This window comes from Sorex araneus, chromosome 2 (assembly GCF_027595985.1).
Source record: "Sorex araneus isolate mSorAra2 chromosome 2, mSorAra2.pri, whole genome shotgun sequence".
NCBI classification, from domain to species: Eukaryota; Metazoa; Chordata; class Mammalia; order Eulipotyphla; family Soricidae; genus Sorex; species Sorex araneus.
The window spans coordinates 33,886,074-33,904,410 of NC_073303.1; the positions used below are offsets into that span (position 1 = coordinate 33,886,074).

General features: G+C 40.7%; 1 protein-coding gene across 1 annotated transcript; it reads right to left on the reverse strand.

Annotated features, from left to right (window-relative positions):
• Positions 1-8,096: 8,096 nt before the first annotated feature.
• On the reverse strand, positions 8,097-18,060 carry LOC101556836 (putative olfactory receptor 2I1). The gene is made up of 3 exons (XM_055124370.1): positions 17,991-18,060; positions 12,420-12,471; positions 8,097-9,042 (listed from the first exon to the last, which is right to left on the reverse strand). The coding sequence occupies exons 1-3, from the start codon at positions 18,058-18,060 to the stop codon at positions 8,097-8,099; spliced, it is 1,068 nt and encodes a 355-aa protein (XP_054980345.1).
• Between the last annotated feature and the right edge of the window lie 277 nt (positions 18,061-18,337).

Genomic DNA, 18,337 nt, shown 5'->3' on the forward strand with positions numbered 1-18,337 from the left:
TGTCTGGACCAGGAAGGAAGAGAACTGTGAGAGCAGTATATTTTAATCTGTCTTCTAATAATTCTGCCTGGTATTAGTAATTTCAAATGGGGGTATCTCTTTCCCCTGATCTTACCTAGCATTCTTTCGAACACACAAAGCAGTGGCTACTTATATTTGACTGTTATTCCTGGTCAAATGTTGCTATAATCGGAACAAGAAAACCATGAATATTCTGGAAACATAGAATCTTCACAATGATACCTCAGATGAAATAGCTTTTTTATTTTAATTTTTTACCATGATTATTTATTTGTTTATTTTTAATTAACCACTGTGAGATACAGTTACAGACTTAAAAACTTTCGTGGTTATGTTTCAGTCATACAATCATCGAGTACCCATCCCTCCTCCAGTGCCCATTCTCCACCATCAATATTCCCAGTATCTCTCCTGATACTCCCACCCCATCTACCCACCCCCCACCTCCGTGGCAGGCACATTTCCTCTTACTTTCTCTCCTTTTGGGTGTTATGGTTAGCAATACAGGTACTAAGTGGCCATCATGTTTGGTCCATAGTCTACTTTCAGCATGCATCTCCCATCCCGAGTGATTCCTCCAACCATCATTTACTTAGTGATCCTTTCTTTATCTCAGCTACCTTCTCCCCCAGCATGTGAATCTCTGGATCAAGGCCTTTAATGCACCTAAATAGCACCTGCCTGGAGACAGTTTGTGGGTGTGACACCCAGGGCCCCGAAGGGGCAGAGAGATGAGAAGGGCCCATCCCTGCCACCGCCATGTGGCCTGGAGTCTTCAGTCCCTGGTCCTGTGTATCTGGGTTTTTCTCCTGGAAGTTCGTGGCCACCAGGGATTCATTTGGAGTGGACGGAGAGGGGACACCTGCTCTATCTGAGATGCCCTGGTGAAATCAGCTCAGCACGGGGGTGGGGGCAGAGAAATCTCTGGCAAGCTGTTGTCTGCAGGCTTCACTGATGAGTCTCCTGGATTGTTTTTTTATTATCACTTTATTCTTGTTCATTATTCATATTGATTTTGTAACCTGCCACTCTACTATACAAATCTATTGTTTCTGGGAGCTTTTTGATCAAAACTTTAGGGTTCTCTAAGTATAGTATCATGTCATCTGCAAATAGTGAGAGCTTGACTTATTTCCTTCCTATATGGAAGCCCTTAGTATTTTTTTCTTTCCTAACTTGTATGGCGAGTACTTCCAATACTTTATTAAATAGAAGTGGTGAGAGTGGGCAACCTTGTCTTGTCCCTGAGCTCAGATGGAAGGCTTTTAGATTTTTCCCATTGAGAATAAGGTTTGCTCTGGGCTTGTGGTAGATGGCTTTGACTATTTTGACTATATTGAGAGAATACAATTTGACTATATTAAGAGAAGTTCCTTTGAATCCCATTTGGATGAGAGTTTTTATCATGAATGGGTATTGGATCTTGTCAAAAGCTTTTTTTTGCATCTATTGATATGATCATATGGTTTTTATTTATTTTTTTGCTAATATGGTGTATTGTGGAGAGGGGTCTTGGGCATGGCTGTGACTGGGTTCTGGAAGTCCTCAGCCATAGGGGCTCTGCTCGAGGTGCGGGGGGACTCAATCCACCCCCTCCGAGGGTCCCAGGTGAAGACAGCCAGGCGAGGGGGCAAGAGACTCTGCGTCGCTTTCTTCTGGGAGCTTGGTTTTATAGTCTCTGGATGTTGGCCGTTGGTGGGATTACAGGTGTCAGGGGCAGTTTCTGCAGTTTCATGCGTGAAAGAACTGGCAGTGGAACCCAGGTGTGTGGGACCTGGGGCCGAGATCTCCAAGCCTGCTCAGATCAGGTCTAGGCCTCTTCTGCCCAGATCCCCCATTTTCCAGTAGCTAGGCAGTCACACCCAGAAACTGCCTCTGGTGCCGTGTAACCCCACCAACAGCCAACATCCAGAGATGATAAAACCAAGCTCCCAGAAGCGCACAGCCACAAAGACATCTTATAGCCTAGCTCTCCCTCTCGGAGAACCTGGCAAGCTACCGAGAGTTTCCTGCCTGCATGGGAGAGCCTGACAAACTCCCCATGGCGTATTCATATGCCAAAACCAGTAACAATGATGGGTCTCATTCCCCTGACCCTGAAAGAGCCCCCAATGCAGCACCATTGGGAAGGATGAGTAAAGAGAGGCTTCTAAAATCTCAGGGCTAGGACGAATGGAGACATTACTGAGACTGCTTGAGAAAATCGATGATCAATGGGATAATGATGGGATGATGATGATGATGATGATGATAATGATGATGATGATGGTGTATTACTTTGATTGACTTGCGAATTTTACAACACCCCAGGATAAATTCATCCCCAGGATGAATCCTACTTGTTCATGGTGTATGATCTTTTTGATGAGTCATTGGATTCTATTTGCTAGTATTTTGTTGAGGATCATTGCATTTGTGTTCATTAGGGATATTGGTCTGAGTATTTATTTATTTTTTTTTTTTGGTGGAGTCTGTCTGCTTTAGGTATCAGGGTGATATTTGCCTCATGCAAACTGCTTGGGAGTGTTTCTGTTTCTTCCGTTTCCTTGAAAAGCTTGAAAAGGATTGTGAGTAAGTCCTCTTTAAAGGTTTGAAAGAATTCACTAGTGTATCTATCTTGGTCTGGGCTTTTGTTCTTCTGAAGACTTCAGTCACCATTTCTATTTCCTTGTTGGTGATAGGTCTGCTCAGGTATTACAAATTTTCTTTTTTTTTTCTTTTTGGGTCACACCCAGCAATGCACAGGGGTCACTCCTGGGTCATGCACTCAGGAATCACCCCTGGTGGTGCTCAGGGGACCATATGGGATGCTGGGATTTGAACCCGGCTTGGCCGCGGGCAAGGCAAACGCCCTACCCACTGTGCTATCACTCCAGCCCCGTATTCCAAATTTTCTTGATTGAGCCTTTGGAGGTTATAAGAATCCAGGAATTTATCCATTTTTTCAAGGTTTTCTTTTTTCATGCCATTAAAGATTTTCAAAGTAATCTCTGATGCTCCTATGGATTTCTGCATTTTCTGTTGTGATGTCTCTCTTTGCATTTTTGATATGGTTTATTAGGCTCCTCTCTGTTTCTTTGTGAGTCTCACTAGTAGTTCATGAATCTTGTTTATTTTCTCAAAGAACCAGCTTTTGTTTTTGTTGATCTTCTGATTTTTTTTGGGAGGGGATTCCAGCAGATTGATTTCTGCTCTTAGTTTATTCTTTCCTTCCTCCTGCTTGGTTTGGGCTCTTTTTGTTGGTCATTTTCTAAGATCTTAAGTTGTGAGGTTAAGTTATTGATGTGAGCTCTTTCTTCTTTCCTGATGAACGATTGAAAAGCTATAAATTTTCCTTTTACCACAGCTTTTGCTGTGTTCCACAAGTTCTGGTAACTAGTGTCCTCATTCTCATTTGTTTCCAGGAATCTTTATTTCCTCTTTGATTTCCTTTCTAATCCATTGGTATTTCAGTAGTGAGCTGTTTAATTTCCAGGTGTTTGATTTGTTTCTCCATTTCTGTGTGTGATTAATTTCTATTTTCAATGTATCATGGTCTGAAAGGACAGTTGTTATAATTTTGTTCCTCTTAACGTTATGGAAGTATGTTTTATGGCCCAGCATGTTGTCTATCTTGGAGAATGTCCTATGTGCACTGGAGAAGAATGTGTATTTGGCCTTTGTGGATGAGAGGTCCTGTATATATCTACTACCCCCCACTCTTCCCCATTTCTTCCCTCAAATCATTACTGAGATAGTCTGGTTAGTCTGGTTGATCTCTTAATAGGTGACAGAGTGGTGTTACAGGCTCCAACTACTACTGTGTTGCTATCAATGTTTTTCTTTGAGTCTATTAGCACTTGTTTCAAGTATTTTGTTCGTCCCTCATTAGGTGCATATACATTTAGGAATGTGAGCTCTTCTTGGTGTTCTGATCCCTTAATCATTAAAAAATGGCCTTCACTGTCTCTCACAACCTTCTTCAGGCTGATGCCTATGCAATCTGATACTAGTATGGTCCACCACTTTTTAAAGGGGGCTGTTAGCTTGGAGACTTGTTCTCCAATCATTGACTTTGAGCTTGTGTTTTCTTTGATTGTTCAGATGTGTTTCTTGTAGCCAGCAGAATGTTATGTTTAATTTTCTAATCCATTCTGACACTCTAGACCTCTTGATTGGTGCATTTAGTCCATTAATATTGAGTGAGATTATTGTGATGGGGATTTGTGCCATCTTTATGTAGGAGTTTGGTGTACTTGTGGAACTTGTTTGGTGTACTTGTTTGGTGTACAAGTTTGGTGTACTTGTGGTATGCCATTCAGTTCTGATTGTAGCATTGGTTTTATTTCTAGGAAGTGCCTGAATTGCTCTTTATCTGTGAAGTTGTGTATTGTTCCCCAAATCTGAATGAGATTCTGGATGGGTAATGTATTCTTGGTGAGGTGTTCATTTCATTGAGTTTGTTCACTATATCCCACCATTGTCTTCGGGCCTAGTGGGTTTCATCTGATAAGTCTGCCATGAATCTTAGGGATGCTCCACTGTAATCTATTTTCTTCTCTGCTTTCGCTCCTTTCAGTATTCTATCTCTATCTGTGGTTTTTGTCATTCTGATTAGGATGTGTCTTGGAGTATTCTTATTTGGATTTCTCTTAGCTGTACTATTTAGCATCCTGGATTTTGGTACATGTGTTATTCAGCTTTGGGAACTTCTCAGCAATGATTGCTTTAATGGTTACTTCTTCATCAGGGCTTTCTTCCTTTCCCTCTGGTACTCCAATGATTCTTATGCTGTCCTTTTGGCATTGTCCCAATTTTCTCTTGTCATCTGTGGGTTTATTTTGAGGGTCTTTTCCATCTTCTTCTGTAGCTCGGAGATTCTCTGTACCTCATCTGGGGGCTCACTGATTCTGTCCTCAGCAGCTGTTACTCTGCTGGTGAGGCCTTCCAACTTTTCATTTCACCTCCCATGTTTTTCAGCCTGTCATTTCTGCTTTTATTTTCATTTACATTTTTCTCTATTCTGCTCTCACATCCTCCTGTATTTTATTGGCAGTGTGTTTCATGGTTTCTTTGAGCTCCTTATGCATCCTTAACATTTCCATTCTAAATTCCTTAGAATTTAGGCTCATTATTACTCTTAGGGACATCTGAGCTAGCTTCTTCACTCACTAAGTGTGGGCATCTGGATTGGGGGTCTACCTGGGAGAGAGACACCAAAAAAGTGCTCTCCAATGTCCCTGTGTGCAACTGCCCTGAAGTTCTAAAGCCGAGTTCCCCCTCTCTCACTTCCCGCACACACTTTGGGGCATCCAGATTGGAGTCTACCTCCCATTTGTTTATTTTTGAGTCTGTTGCCTTTGCCATTGGCATTGTATCATTGAAGGTAGCTATGAGGTCCAGATCTTGGACTAGTCTGCCTATATATTCCTCAATGTATTTTTTGGATTCTGGTCTGATCTCAAGGTCTTTGATCTACTTTGAGTTGACAATTAAAAAAACTACTTCTGGTAGCACACAGGGGAACATATGTGGTGACAGGGATTGAATTTGGTTCAGCTGCATTAAGGCAAGTGTTTTGTCTACTGTACTATCTCTCTAGACCTGGAAGCTAGGACTCTTAGGCTTCCTTTATCTCCCCCCAAAAAGGTTTACAAAGCTAATTTACTGTAAGTTGTTAACAAGAGGTCACATTGCGTTACATAAAAATATTTCAGTATTAAGAGCCTGAGCTATAATACAACAAGTAGGGTGTTTGACTTGCATATGACTGACCTGGGTTCGATCTCCAGCATCACGTATAGCCCCTTGAGCACCTCCAGGAGTAATTCCTGAGTGCAGAGCAAGGAGTAACCCCTGATCATCTCTGGGCATGACCCAAAAAGCAAAAAAAAAAAAAAAATCAGTATTGGGCCAGAGATATGGGTACCAGAGTGCAATATGGTAAAAGGAGATGTATTGCAGGCACTGGACTCTGGTTCAAACTCCAAACTACATGGTTCTCAAAACACTGAGGTTTTAATCACCACCAGATATGGTTCTGGAGGCCCCTTAGAGCTGCTGGGCTGGCTGGCTGGTTTTCAACATTGCAGAGACTAAGCAGCCTACAACTTTGATAATTTCCAAATATCAGTGAGAAGGAGATGAAGAGTAGATCTGGAGTGTGGAAGGGAGAAAGGCTGCCAAATATTTTCTATAATTTCTTTATAATAACAATGATTAGAGAGAGAGAGAGAGAGAGAAGAAAAATGCTTGTCATAGAGGCAGGCAGGGAGTAGGGGGGTGATGGGAGGGAACCTGGGGAACTGGTGCTGGGAATGCTGGTGGAGGGATGGGTGGTGGAGGGATGGGTGTTGGAATACTGTATGACTGAAATACAATCATGAACAGCTTTGTAAAGGTATATCTCACAATGATTCAATAAAAAAAGTTAAAAAAAACCAACTTGTGGTCCACCTCCATAGCTTTTGTTGACTCATCCACCAGTCCTGCTCTACTGATTCATGACTACATCGCTGAGGAGATATAAGCTAAGAAGCTAAAATTCATGGACATGCTAGTCCCCGTGGCTGAAAACTCTGGGCTGCCCTTGGAAGGCAGACAGATGAGTACCTGCCTGTGGAAGCCTCAGCAGCTGCATCCACACCCCACCACTGCAGCCACGCTGATGTCTCGACTCTAATGGCACTTCACTGATGGCACAGAGCATAGATCCTGATGTCTCTGGACCACGCAACACCTCGTAATTCCTCAATTCAAAAACTCCAATAGGAGCACACCAAATTAGATGGGAAAGTGACATAGAAGCCAACTAAACTCAACAAACAAAAACAATAACACAGAAGGCTCAATTAGCAATAAACAGCTTAGCAAATTCTTAGACAAAGACTTAACAGCCCCATAATGAGATACAACAATTTTCACATTAAAAATATAATTAAACTACTTTTTTCTTACTTAAAGCTAAACCTGGCACCATGCTCCTTTTTATCACTATATGCCACACCCAATTTGAATTGTGTTTGGAGATGATGTGTTCACAAAAATATGTTTTCCTCGGCATTTAGAGATTTTGTGTCTCTAATGGGAATTTCTTGAGAAGTGCTCCAGGATGGAACAAACTTTCTAGAAGGTGAGAGATTATGGACCTATGTAATTTCTGCCTGAATTAGGGTCTAGCATATCTTCTTTGGGTTCAGAGTATCAGTGAGTGAGTGTATAGAAATTGTTTTTTTTTGTACTCTGCCTAACACTCTGCCCAGGATTCAAGCTACTAAAGCTTTTATCCTTTTTCCTTTACTGAGAAGTGTTTTCTCCTCTCTTGGGGACTTAAGTCCCTTCTTTATTTTTGCTCCTGTTATTTACTATCGTGACTGCTCCTCTCTCATTTTTTGTTACTGGGCTGCACGGTTGTTTTTTCATAACCCAAGATATGTTTATCTTCTTTCCATGAATATAATTCCCTTTCTTCTTTAAAACTTGCTTAGGTCCACAGCCCTGTAGAAGAATTCAGCAAACCCACCCAGCAGAAACACTGTGGGTGGTTTTGTATTACACTTCTGGATAAAGATCTTTGCAATGGCAGTCGTACTGGCTAGATGAGCATCAGGTTGGACTGATTTCCCAAGAGGAGAGCACATGTTTCTTTTTTCTGGATGGAGTGTCCTATGGGGTAGAACTTATGATTATCTTTCCAATATGAGAATATCTGATTGCAGACACATGGGATCTTTCATGAACTCTTCCATCAGACTAGAGGAGTCGTAAAATTAAGTATTACCTCACATGTGAATACTCAGCGGTTGCATAGCCTTTGAAGATGGAAAACGATTTGATTCCCTGAATCATGCTTTCTCTCTCAGTTTAGGAGAGTCATAACCTCCCTCTTCCCCCGCCAACGCCTTCCCTTTAAAGTCAATACAAGGATTTTTTCCTTTAAATACACTAAAATTTTCTGATGGGAGAAAAGATCTCCCTCTCCCCGAGATCCATTCTTGCAGTTCTCATACAGTATACAGTATAAAGGCTGACAGCTTTTACAATGGATGTTTTCATCCTGCGGCCTGAGATAATACTTCCTTCCTTTCCCCACCGACTCACTGTCCCGTTTGCCTTCTCTCCAGGAGCCTTCGTGCTGCCCCCTTCACTTCCTTGTTTCTGAGGGTGTAGATGAGCGGGTTAAGGGACGGAGTAACGACGGTGTAGAACAGCGACACGAACTTGCCCCGGCCCTGGTTGTAGCTATGGGTAGGCTGCAGGTAGGTGTAGATGGCAGAGCCGTAGAACAGGCAGACCGCCGTGAGGTGGGACCCGCAGGTACCCAGCGCCTTTCTCCTCCCTCCGCTGGTTCGCATCCCCCACACCGCGCGGCCCACGGCCCCGTAGGATGCCAGGATGACGGAAGACGGCACCAGCAGAATGACCACGCGGGCGGCGAACATCTGGCGCTCGACGGTGTCCCGGCCGTCGCCACAGGCCAGCTTGAGCAGGGCTGGCAGCTCGCAGATGAAGTGGTCCAGCCGGTAGGGCGTGCAGAGCGGCCGCGCGGCCAGGAGCGCGGTTTGCGCGGCCGAGTTGGTGAGGCCGCCGAGCCAGGCGGCACCGGCCAGCGCGCGGCACAGCCCGGGCGAGGCGAAGCCCGCGTAGCGCAGCGGGCGGCACACGGCGGCCGCGCGGTCCAGGGCCATCACGGCCAGGAGGACGCACTCGGCCGAACCCAGCGCCAGAGACGTGTACAGCTGGGCCATGCAGCCGCTGCGGTCCAGCCAGAGCGCCTGGCCGCGAAGGGTGACCAGCAGCGGCGGCACCACGCTGGTGGTGAAACCCGCATCCACCAGCGCCAGGTGGCAGAGGAAGTAGTACATGGGCGTGTGCAGGCGCGGGTCGCGTACAGCCAGCAGCATCAGAGCCGAGTTGCCCAGCAGGGTCAGGAGGTAGCAGAAGAGGACAAGGGCGAAGAGGACGGGCTGCAGGGAGGGCCAGTCTGCGAACCCCAGGAGGAGGAAGTGCTCCTCTGTGCTGTGGTTGGCCTGAGGAGGAAAACTCCCAACATGTTTGGAAGGATGAAATGGAGATGGTTAATTCATCCGTACAAAAATCAGGGCATGGGGCGGGCGGGGGGGCGGGGAGTGAGCTGGGGAAGGAATAGAAATACTACACTTGCTTATGATCGTAATCTAATTAAAAATCTTAACACTTTGGGAATATCACCGTCATTGAATATGCTTTACTTGATATCATTTATGAGACTCTACGAGGAAGGTAAAATATTCCCGTTTTGTTTGTTTTGATTTGGTTTTTAGGCTACACCGGACTAAACTCAGGGCTTACTCCTGGCTCTGTGCTCAGGTGTCCCTCCTGGTTTATTGGGGGTCCGTATGTGGTCTGGAGGATCTAATGTTCACTGGCTGCATGACAGGCACGTGTCGCATATGCTGCAGTGGATCTCTCTGGCCCAGAGTTTGCATTTTATAGATGAACAAACTTGAGGTCAGAAAGGCTAAACTAGGGGCTGGAGCGATAGCACAGCGGGTAGGGCGTTCGCCTTGCAAGTGGCCAACCCGGGTTCGATTCCCAGCATGCCATATGGTCCCCTGAGCACCGCCAGGAGTAATTCCTGAGTGCAGAGCCAGGAGTAACCCCTGTGCATCGCCGGTGTGACCAAAAAAAAAAAAAAAAAAAAGGCTAAACTATCTGGCCAACATGATTATAATCAATTCTGCCTCTTCTTTGTTTTTTTTGGGCCACACTCAGCGGTGCTCAGGATTACTCCTGACTCTGCACTTACAAATCACTCCTGGCAATGCTTGGAGGACCACATGGGATGCCAGAGATTAAGCCAAGGCAAACTCCTTACTATCCCTGGCCCCGGATTATAACCAGTTCTATCTAGTTTTCAAATTTGTGCTCTTCGGTTGCTTCCTTAGTTCTGTTGTATTCCTAGGTCCAAAGTAAAAGGTTGGTTTTCTTCCAAGGGACATGATAGCTCTTAGCTATATGGAGACTGGTTTGAGTTTAAGCCTCCCTTCTACTCCTTTAAAAGTGTGCAGTGTTTAAAGATAGTATAGTTGTTCAGGTTTGATATAAACAATACTTGGTTGATCAGAATCATGACATTATTTGTTTTATTTACTCTATTTTTTAAAACACAACCCATCATATTGCTGGTTATTGACTTTATTTATTTATTTATTTATTTTTGCTTTTTGGGTAATACCCGGCAATGCTCAGGGGCTGCTCCTGGCTCTGCACTCAGGAATTACTCCTGGCAGTGCTCAGGGAACCATATGGGATGCCAGGGATGGAATCCAAGTTGGTAGAGTGCAAGGCAAACACTCTTCCCACTGTACTATTGCTCTAGCTCTGACTCGACTTCTAATGGACGGTAAATCTCTCTTTTCTGTGGTTTCCAAAGCTCATGCCTCATAGTGCTTATTGTCTAGTGAGGTGATCATGAGACATACGAATTAATTCACATGGATCAATCTTGAAATAATCATCTGGGCAGAGAAAATAACACTTTTAATTTAAATTAAATGTCAGGAGGGTGGGTCACACCTGGTCTAATTGTCTTTGACTAGTTATTTTATGGTGGGAAGTCACTTCATTTCATTCAGGTTTTTTTTTTCATGTATAGACTGAAGGATTGAACTAGATAACCTCAAATTTCTAGCATTGTAATCTGAATAAATACTTCCCAAACAAAAGTTGAGACAGAAGTCTTTTAACCCTGAGATTGATGATGAGCCAAATTTCCCAATGGTACAGAACCCATTTATGGTTGAAGTAATCAATAAAGTTACATAGAAACTGTTCTACTGCATGTTTCCTGACAAGACTCATCATGTAGGTAACTTATTTAAACTTCATTGTTATTAATTTTAAAAACTGAACTTTTAAATTTATCAGGCTTTAATTGTCTCATTACTATTTTATTTATTACTGAATTTATACTAATTAAGAAAAATAAAGTACTGATTTGTGATTAGGAACATGGGTTAGAGAGTTAGATGGAGAGTTAAAATATTTTGTCTATCATTTCCCAGTTGAGCAACTTTGGCATGTTCCCTTATCAGTTTATGCCCCAGTTTCCTCATATAAAACTGAATTAATAATGTTGGTAAAACACAGAAAAGTCATTGATCAGTACCTGACACCTAGTAGGTATTCAATAATTGCTAATTATTCTCTCTGTTGCAAAAATTAGAAAAATGCATATTTTTGTTTTGGGTGTTTGTTGGACACACATACTCAGGAATCGCTCTTAAGTATGTGCATGGGATTAAACTAGGGTTGTCCATGTGCAAACATTTTAACCCCTGTACTACATCTCCAGTGTAAGCCCAGGAAAAAAGATTGTTAATGCTTCCTATACTAGGTACTAGCTGAACTTGCAGGTAAATATATGTTCATTTTCATGTACTAACTTTGTTCCTTATTTACTTGAGAATTAGCTAATATTCTTATTTTATAAAATAAGATAATTCAAGTGAAATAAGTTCTCCAAGGTCACACAATTTATTAATGCATGATTTCAATCTAAATATCTAATTCTTTTCTTAAGTAGATATTCTTTATTTATAAACCAAACTCTAATATACCAGCTCCTAAGGAGAATAAAAATACATACACAGGGCTGGAGCACAGTGGGTAGAATGTTTGCCTTGCATATGGCTGACTGGAGTTTAATCCCTGGCAGACCATATGGTTTCCTGAACACTTCCAGGTGTAATTCCTGAGTACAGAACCAGGACTGACTTCCAAACATTGCTGGGCATAGCCCACAAGTTAAAAAAATAAATAAGTAAACATACATTGGTGGAGGGAAGTTGATACTGGTGGTGGTGGGATTGGTATTGGAATATTGTATGCCTGAAACTTAATTATGAATAACTTTGTAAATCGCAGTGCTTTGATATGTAAACTTTTAATGTAAAAGGCTAATAAAATTTTATATTAAAATACATACAAAATCTGACCTTTTTATTTCTAGTTCATTGTATAATATGGGGTCATATTGTAGATAAGTAAAGTACAAGAGATGCCATTATATTTCAAAGGCAACAGTTATAAAAGATCACAATTTCTAATTTTGTGATAATTAAATTCTGAAGAAGATAGGAAGCTTTAAATTATTCCCAACATTCCATACTGAAACAGGCACACGGACGATTAAGTTGTTCAGATAACATCTTTACTACATTTACACAGAAATCTTTTATATGGTTCACACAGATATACACACTCCATAATTCTTTTCACACAACCTGGTAGATATGTACACATTCATAATATTTTAAAAACCTCCAGAAGGTAATTTATTATAAAAGTGTTCTACCTAGACCTCACCTGGTATTCTAGAATGTAGGGCGATATAATAATAACATGCCTACCTTCATGCCTTCTTCCCTGGGACTGACATTGAGATCTTCACTTTCCCAATTAGATGTCGATCTTTTGGTTCTGGATTCTCTGGATTTGAAATAGCAATGGTAGAGATGAAAGAAAACCTCAGTCTTTTGATTTCTGGATTGAGTGCTTGAGATCAGAGTTGGGTATCTTAGTAGAAAGATGTGAAATAGGTGATATCTTGCTTGTCAGCAGAGGAAAGAATAGAATGTATTCAGACAAGAAACCACCTAAGTTTTGTGAAGCATGGAGATTCAGGCTGAGATGATGATGTCTAACCCTGGACAGCTCTGTAACGGAGAAAAGGAAATGTAAAGGTTTGAGCCTATTGGTAGTTGCAATCAAAATTAGTTGTTGATAGTAATAGAAATATTCTTCCTGATTTTAAAAGGCATTCGGAGTTATAGAGAAAGAGGTAGAGTGTTCGATCCTCATGAGAGAGTAAACAGGGAAATCAACTAGAATCAACTCCAGAAGGTGGAACTCTGGGGAATCTATGTTCCACTCTTATAATTAGCAGTTTGTATAGTGTCCAAGTGGATTAATCTAAGGGTGAGGAAGAGAGAATTCTAGAGGGAAAGGTTCTTTTTAGCATAGTGTATCATGGAAATATTTAGAGGCAGGGTAACACACTTTTCTCTCCTTGTCATTTTAATCCTATAATTTCATTCTCTGATGGAGAGATCTTAAGCTAGTCACTTAACCTCAGTGTCATCATTTGTAAAACATGGAAAAACCCTTATTAGCTATAGATTCATAGATTTGCAGAGTCATCTTCAGTTTTGAATATAGCTTTGATTTTCTTTTGTCTGTTATCTCTCCTTCTTGCTGTGTTTACCTCCTTGGCACCTCTTTATACATTGAACAGTTTTGTATATGGTTCACTTTATCCAGAACCACTGCTACATAATTATTTTTAGCTTATCTATTAAAATTAGAAACATTTAGGTACCATGATTTACAATACTGGTAATAATAATGTTTCAGGGATAAAATGCTACACCCCATCCAACACCAAAATGTCAATGTTACTCTAGTTCTCTCTTATGTTTCATGTCCCCACTTAGCAGACTCTTCTCTTTGTTGGCTTTCTCCCCACATCTGCGCCAGCACTTGTTGTATTTGTTCTTTTGAATATGTGCCAGTCTCTGCAGTGTGAAATGATATCTCATTGTTGCCTTTAATTGCATCTCCTTGCTAATGAGCAATGTAGAGCATTTTTTCATGTGCCTTTTGGCCATTTGTATACATCTTTGAGGAAGTTTCTGTTCATCTCTGCAGTTTTTGATGGGGTTAGATTTTTTTCCCCGTAAAGTTCTACCAGTGCCTTGTATATCTTTGATATTAACCCCTTACAGACTGGTATTTGGTAAGTGCTTTTTCCCATTCCGTGGGCTCTCTTTATATCTTGGTCCCATTTCTCTTGAGATGGAGAAGCTTTTTAGTTTAATGAAGACCCATTTGTTTATCTTTGTTTCAATTTGCTTGGTCAGTGGTATTTCATTTTTGAAGATACCTTTAGCTTCAATGTCATGAAGGGTTCTGCTTATGTTTTTCTTCATGTACCTGATGGATTCAGATATGATACTGAAGTATGTAATCCATTTTGACCTGACTTTTGTGCCTGGCATTAGAAAGAGATTTGATTTCATTTTTTATTTTTTGCATATATCTGCCCAGTTTTCCCAGCACCACTTGTATAAGAGGCTTTCTTTGGTCCACTTTGCATGTTTCTTCTTTATCAAAGATGAAGTGATTATATATTTAAGAGTTTGTGTCAAGCTATTCAACTCTATTGCACTAACCTGCTGATCTGTCTTTATTCTAATACCATGTTGTTTTCATTAGTACCACTTTGTAGTGGAGTTTGAAGTTGAGAAAAGTGATGGCATCATGTTATTTTCCCCAAGGATTGTTTTAGCTATTTGTGGGGTTTATTGTTACAGATGAATTTCAGAAGTGCTTGATCTGTTTCTTTGTAAAGGGTCTTGGGTAACCTTATAGGAACTGCATTGTATCTGTATGTTGCTTTGGGGGTTGTAACCGTTTTGATAATGTAGTCCTCCTAATCCATGAGCAGAGAATGTATTCTTCATTTCCGGTGTTTTCTTTTATCTCTTGAAGTAGTATTTTGTAGTTTTCTTTGTATAGGTCTTTCAGCTCCTTAGTTAAGCTGATTTTAAGGTACTTTATTTTCTGACACATTTGTGAATGGGGTTGATTTAAAAAAATATCTTTTTTTCTCTTTAATTATGTGCGTTTAGGAAAGTCATGGAGTTTTGAGTATTGATTTTGTAATCTGCCACTTTACTATAACAAATCAATTGTTTCCAAGAGCTATTTTTGTAGCGTTTTTAAGATTTTCTAAGTATAGTATTATGTCATCTGCAAACAGTGATAGCTTGACTTCTTCCTTTACTATCTGGGTGCCCTTGATATCTTTTTGTTGCTTGATTGCTGTGTCACTGTATCACTGTCGTCCCGTAGCTCATCAATTTGCTTGAGTGAGCACCAGTAATGTCTCTATAGTGAGACTTGTTGTTACTGTTTTTGGCATATCAAATGTGTCACGGGTAGTCTGCCAGGTTTTGCTGTGTGGGAGGGATACTCTCGGTAGCTTGCACGGGTCTCCGAGAGGGACAGAGGAATTGAACCCAGGTTGGCAGCGCGCAAGGCAAACGCCCTACCCACAGTGCTATCACTCCTGTGGTGCTAATAATGCCAAGATCATGAGTTCGATCCCAGTACAGGCCAGCGTGCTTGATTGCTAGGGCAAGTAATTCCAGTACTCTAATGAACAGGAATGATGAGAGTGGCAACCTTGTCTTGTGCCTAACCTTAGAGGGCAAGCTTTTAATTTTTTTCTCACTGAGAATAATAATGCTTTCTGTGGGCTTGTGGTAGATGACTTTGACTATACTGAGGAAAGTTTCTCCAACTCCCATTTTGTTGAGAATTTTATTATGAATGGGTGTTTGGTCTTGTCAAATGCTTTCTCTGCGTATATTGATATAATTATAAGCTTTTATCTTTTCTTTTATTGATATGGTGTATTATGTTGATTGATTTGCAAATGATTAACCATCCTTGCATTCCTGAGATGAATACTTCTTAGTCATGATGTATGATCTTATTGATGATTTGTTAGATTCTATTTGCTAGTATTTTGCTGAGGATTTTTGCCTCTGTGTTAATCAGGGATTATAGTTCTCTCTTTTTTTTTTGGTAGTGTCTGCTTTTGGTATCAGGGTGATATTTGCCTCAGAAAATATTTGGGAGGTTTCTGTTTTTTCAATTTCCTGGAAAAGCTTGAAAAAGGTTAGCACTAGGTTCTCTTTGAAGGTTTGAAAGAATTCACAGGTGAATCCATCTGGGTATGGGCTTGTGGTTTTGGAAAGACTTTTCTCATTAATAATCATTTCAATTTCCTTGATGGTGATAGGTCTTCTCAGGTATTCCAAATATTCCTGGTTTAGACTTCGGAGGTTATAGGAATCCAAGAATATATTATTTTCTTCTAGGTTCTCCTGTTTTATGGCATAAAGTTTCTAAAAGTAATCTCTAATGATCCTTTCAATTTCTATTGTTTCTGTAGTAGGCCCCCCCTTTAATTTCTGATTTGGTTTATTAATGTGTTTTCTTTCTCTTTCTTAATGAGTCTTCTAGTGGTTTATCAATCTTGTGTTTATTCTATCAAAGAATCAGATATTGGTTTCATTGATCTTTTGGATTTTTTAATTCCATCCGAGAGCTGTATTTTTTCCTCTTGTTACTGGTTTTTCTGTGTCCCACATGTTCCTGTAGCTTGTGTCCTCATTTTCATTTATTTTCAGGAATCTTTCAATTTCTTCTTTGATTTCCTCTCTAACACACTGGTTGTTCATTAGCGAGCTGTTTAATTCCCAGGTGTTAGATTTAATTCTCATTTCTGTGCATGATTCACTTCTGTTTTCAGTTCATCATGGTCTGAAAATATAGTTGATACAATTTCTATCTTCTTAATTTTATGGATTTATCTTTTGTGGCCTAGCATGTGGTTTATCTTGGAGAATGTCCAAGTGCTCTGGGGAAGAATGCATATTCAGCTTTTTAGGGATAAAAAGTCATATATATGTATGTATATATATATATCTATATATATACACACACACACACACACACACACACACACACACACACACAAACCCCCTTTCTTCCATTTCTTCCCTGAAATAAAGTATTTCCTTTCTAAACTTTATTCTTGTTGATCTATTGGGAGGTAACAAAGCGGTGTTGAAATCTCTAACTATTATTGTGTTGCTATCAATGTCTTTCTTCAAGTTTGTGAACAGTTTTTTAAAGTATTTTGTTGGTCCCCATTAGATGCATATAATTTAGGAGTGTGAATTCTTCATGATATGCAGATTCGTTGATCATTAAAAAATAAACTTCACTGTCTCTTACAAACTTCTTCAGCCTGAAGTCTCCATCATCTGTTAGTAGGATGGCTACCACTGCATTTTTAGTAGGTTGTTCACTTGAATAATTATTTCCCAGACTTTAACTTTGAGTCTGTGTTTGCTCTGATTATTCAAATGTGTTTTTTGCAGGCAACAGAGTGTTGGGTTCAATTTTCTAATCCATCCTGCCACTCTATGCCTCTTGTTTGGTGCATTTAGTTAGTCCATTGACATTGAGAGAGATTACTTTGATGGGGATCAGTGCATCTTTATGTAGGAGTTCAGTGTACTTGAGGGGCTTATCTTATCTTAAAGGAACCCATTTTGTTTTTCTAACAATGATTTTGAGTCTACAAAGTTCCTGAGTTGTTGTTTTTCTGCGAAGTTGTATGTTCCTTCAAATCTGAGTTAGAGTCTTGCTTGGTAAAGTATTCTTGGTCAGGTATTCATTTTTTCACTATATCTCACCACAGTCTTCAGACCCAGAGGGTTTCATCAGATAAGGCTACTGTGAATTTTAAGGTTGCACCTTTATAAGCAATTTTCTTCTTTGGTATTGCTGCTTTCCGTATTCTATCTTTGTCTATGGTTTTGGTCATTTTGTTTAGGATCTGTCTTGGAGTGTTTCTATTTGTATTTCTTTTTGTATTTCTATTTGTATTTTTATTTGTATTTATCTGGTACCCTTTGGGCCTCTTGGATTTGGGTGCATGCACGCCTCAGCTCCAGAACTTCTCAGCAATGATAACTTTGATGGTTGCTTTTTCATCGGGGTTTTCTTTCTGCTCCCCCACTCCCCAACACCCTAGTACTACAACGATTCTTATATTTTGTCTCTTGACTTCATTCTGATGTTCTCTTGTCATCTGTTGGTTTATTTTGAAAGCCTTTTCCATCTTATGCTATCGTCTGCGGATTTTCTTTTTTTCTTTTTCCCTTTTCCTTTTTTTCTTTCCTTTCTGGGTCACATTTGGTGATGTTCAGGGATTACTCCTGGCACGGCATTTAGGAACCACTCCTGGTGGTAATTGGGGGACTATATAAGATGCTAGGGATTGAGCCCTTGTTGGCTGCATTTGAGGCAAATGTCCTATCTGCTGTACTATCACTCTGGCCCCTGTCTGGAGATTTTCTGCACCTCACCTTGGAGCTCACTGGTTCTGTCCTCAGCAGCTGCTACCCTCCTGGTGGGGCTTTCCAGTGAGTATTTCATTTCGCCTACCAGGTTTTTCAGATTTGTTATTTCTGCTGAATTTTTTGTTTGTGTGTTTCCCTCATTTCTGCTCTCACATCCTCCTGTACTTTATTGGCAGTGTATTCCATTGTTATGTATCGTTGGCAGTTCCATTCTTAATTCCTTATCAGATATAGCTCATTATTACTGTTTGGGTTAACTGGACTAGCTTCTCCACTCACTAAGTCTGGGGGATTCCTGTGTTGCTATACCATTGTCACATTTGCAGTTTGGAGTTTTTTCTTGTGTATTTTTG

Coding starts and splice junctions, on each gene's coding strand:
- LOC101556836 (XM_055124370.1), bottom strand. CDS start 18,060: ATGAAATACTCACTGGAAAGCCCCACCAGGAGGGTAGCAGCTGCTGAG. Junction 12,472..17,990: donor CAGAACCAGTGAGCTCCAAG/GTGAGGTGCAGA, acceptor TTTCAAATCCAG/AGAATCCAGAACCAAAAGAT. Junction 9,043..12,419: donor GGGAAAGTGAAGATCTCAAT/GTCAGTCCCAGG, acceptor ACATGTTGGGAG/TTTTCCTCCTCAGGCCAACC.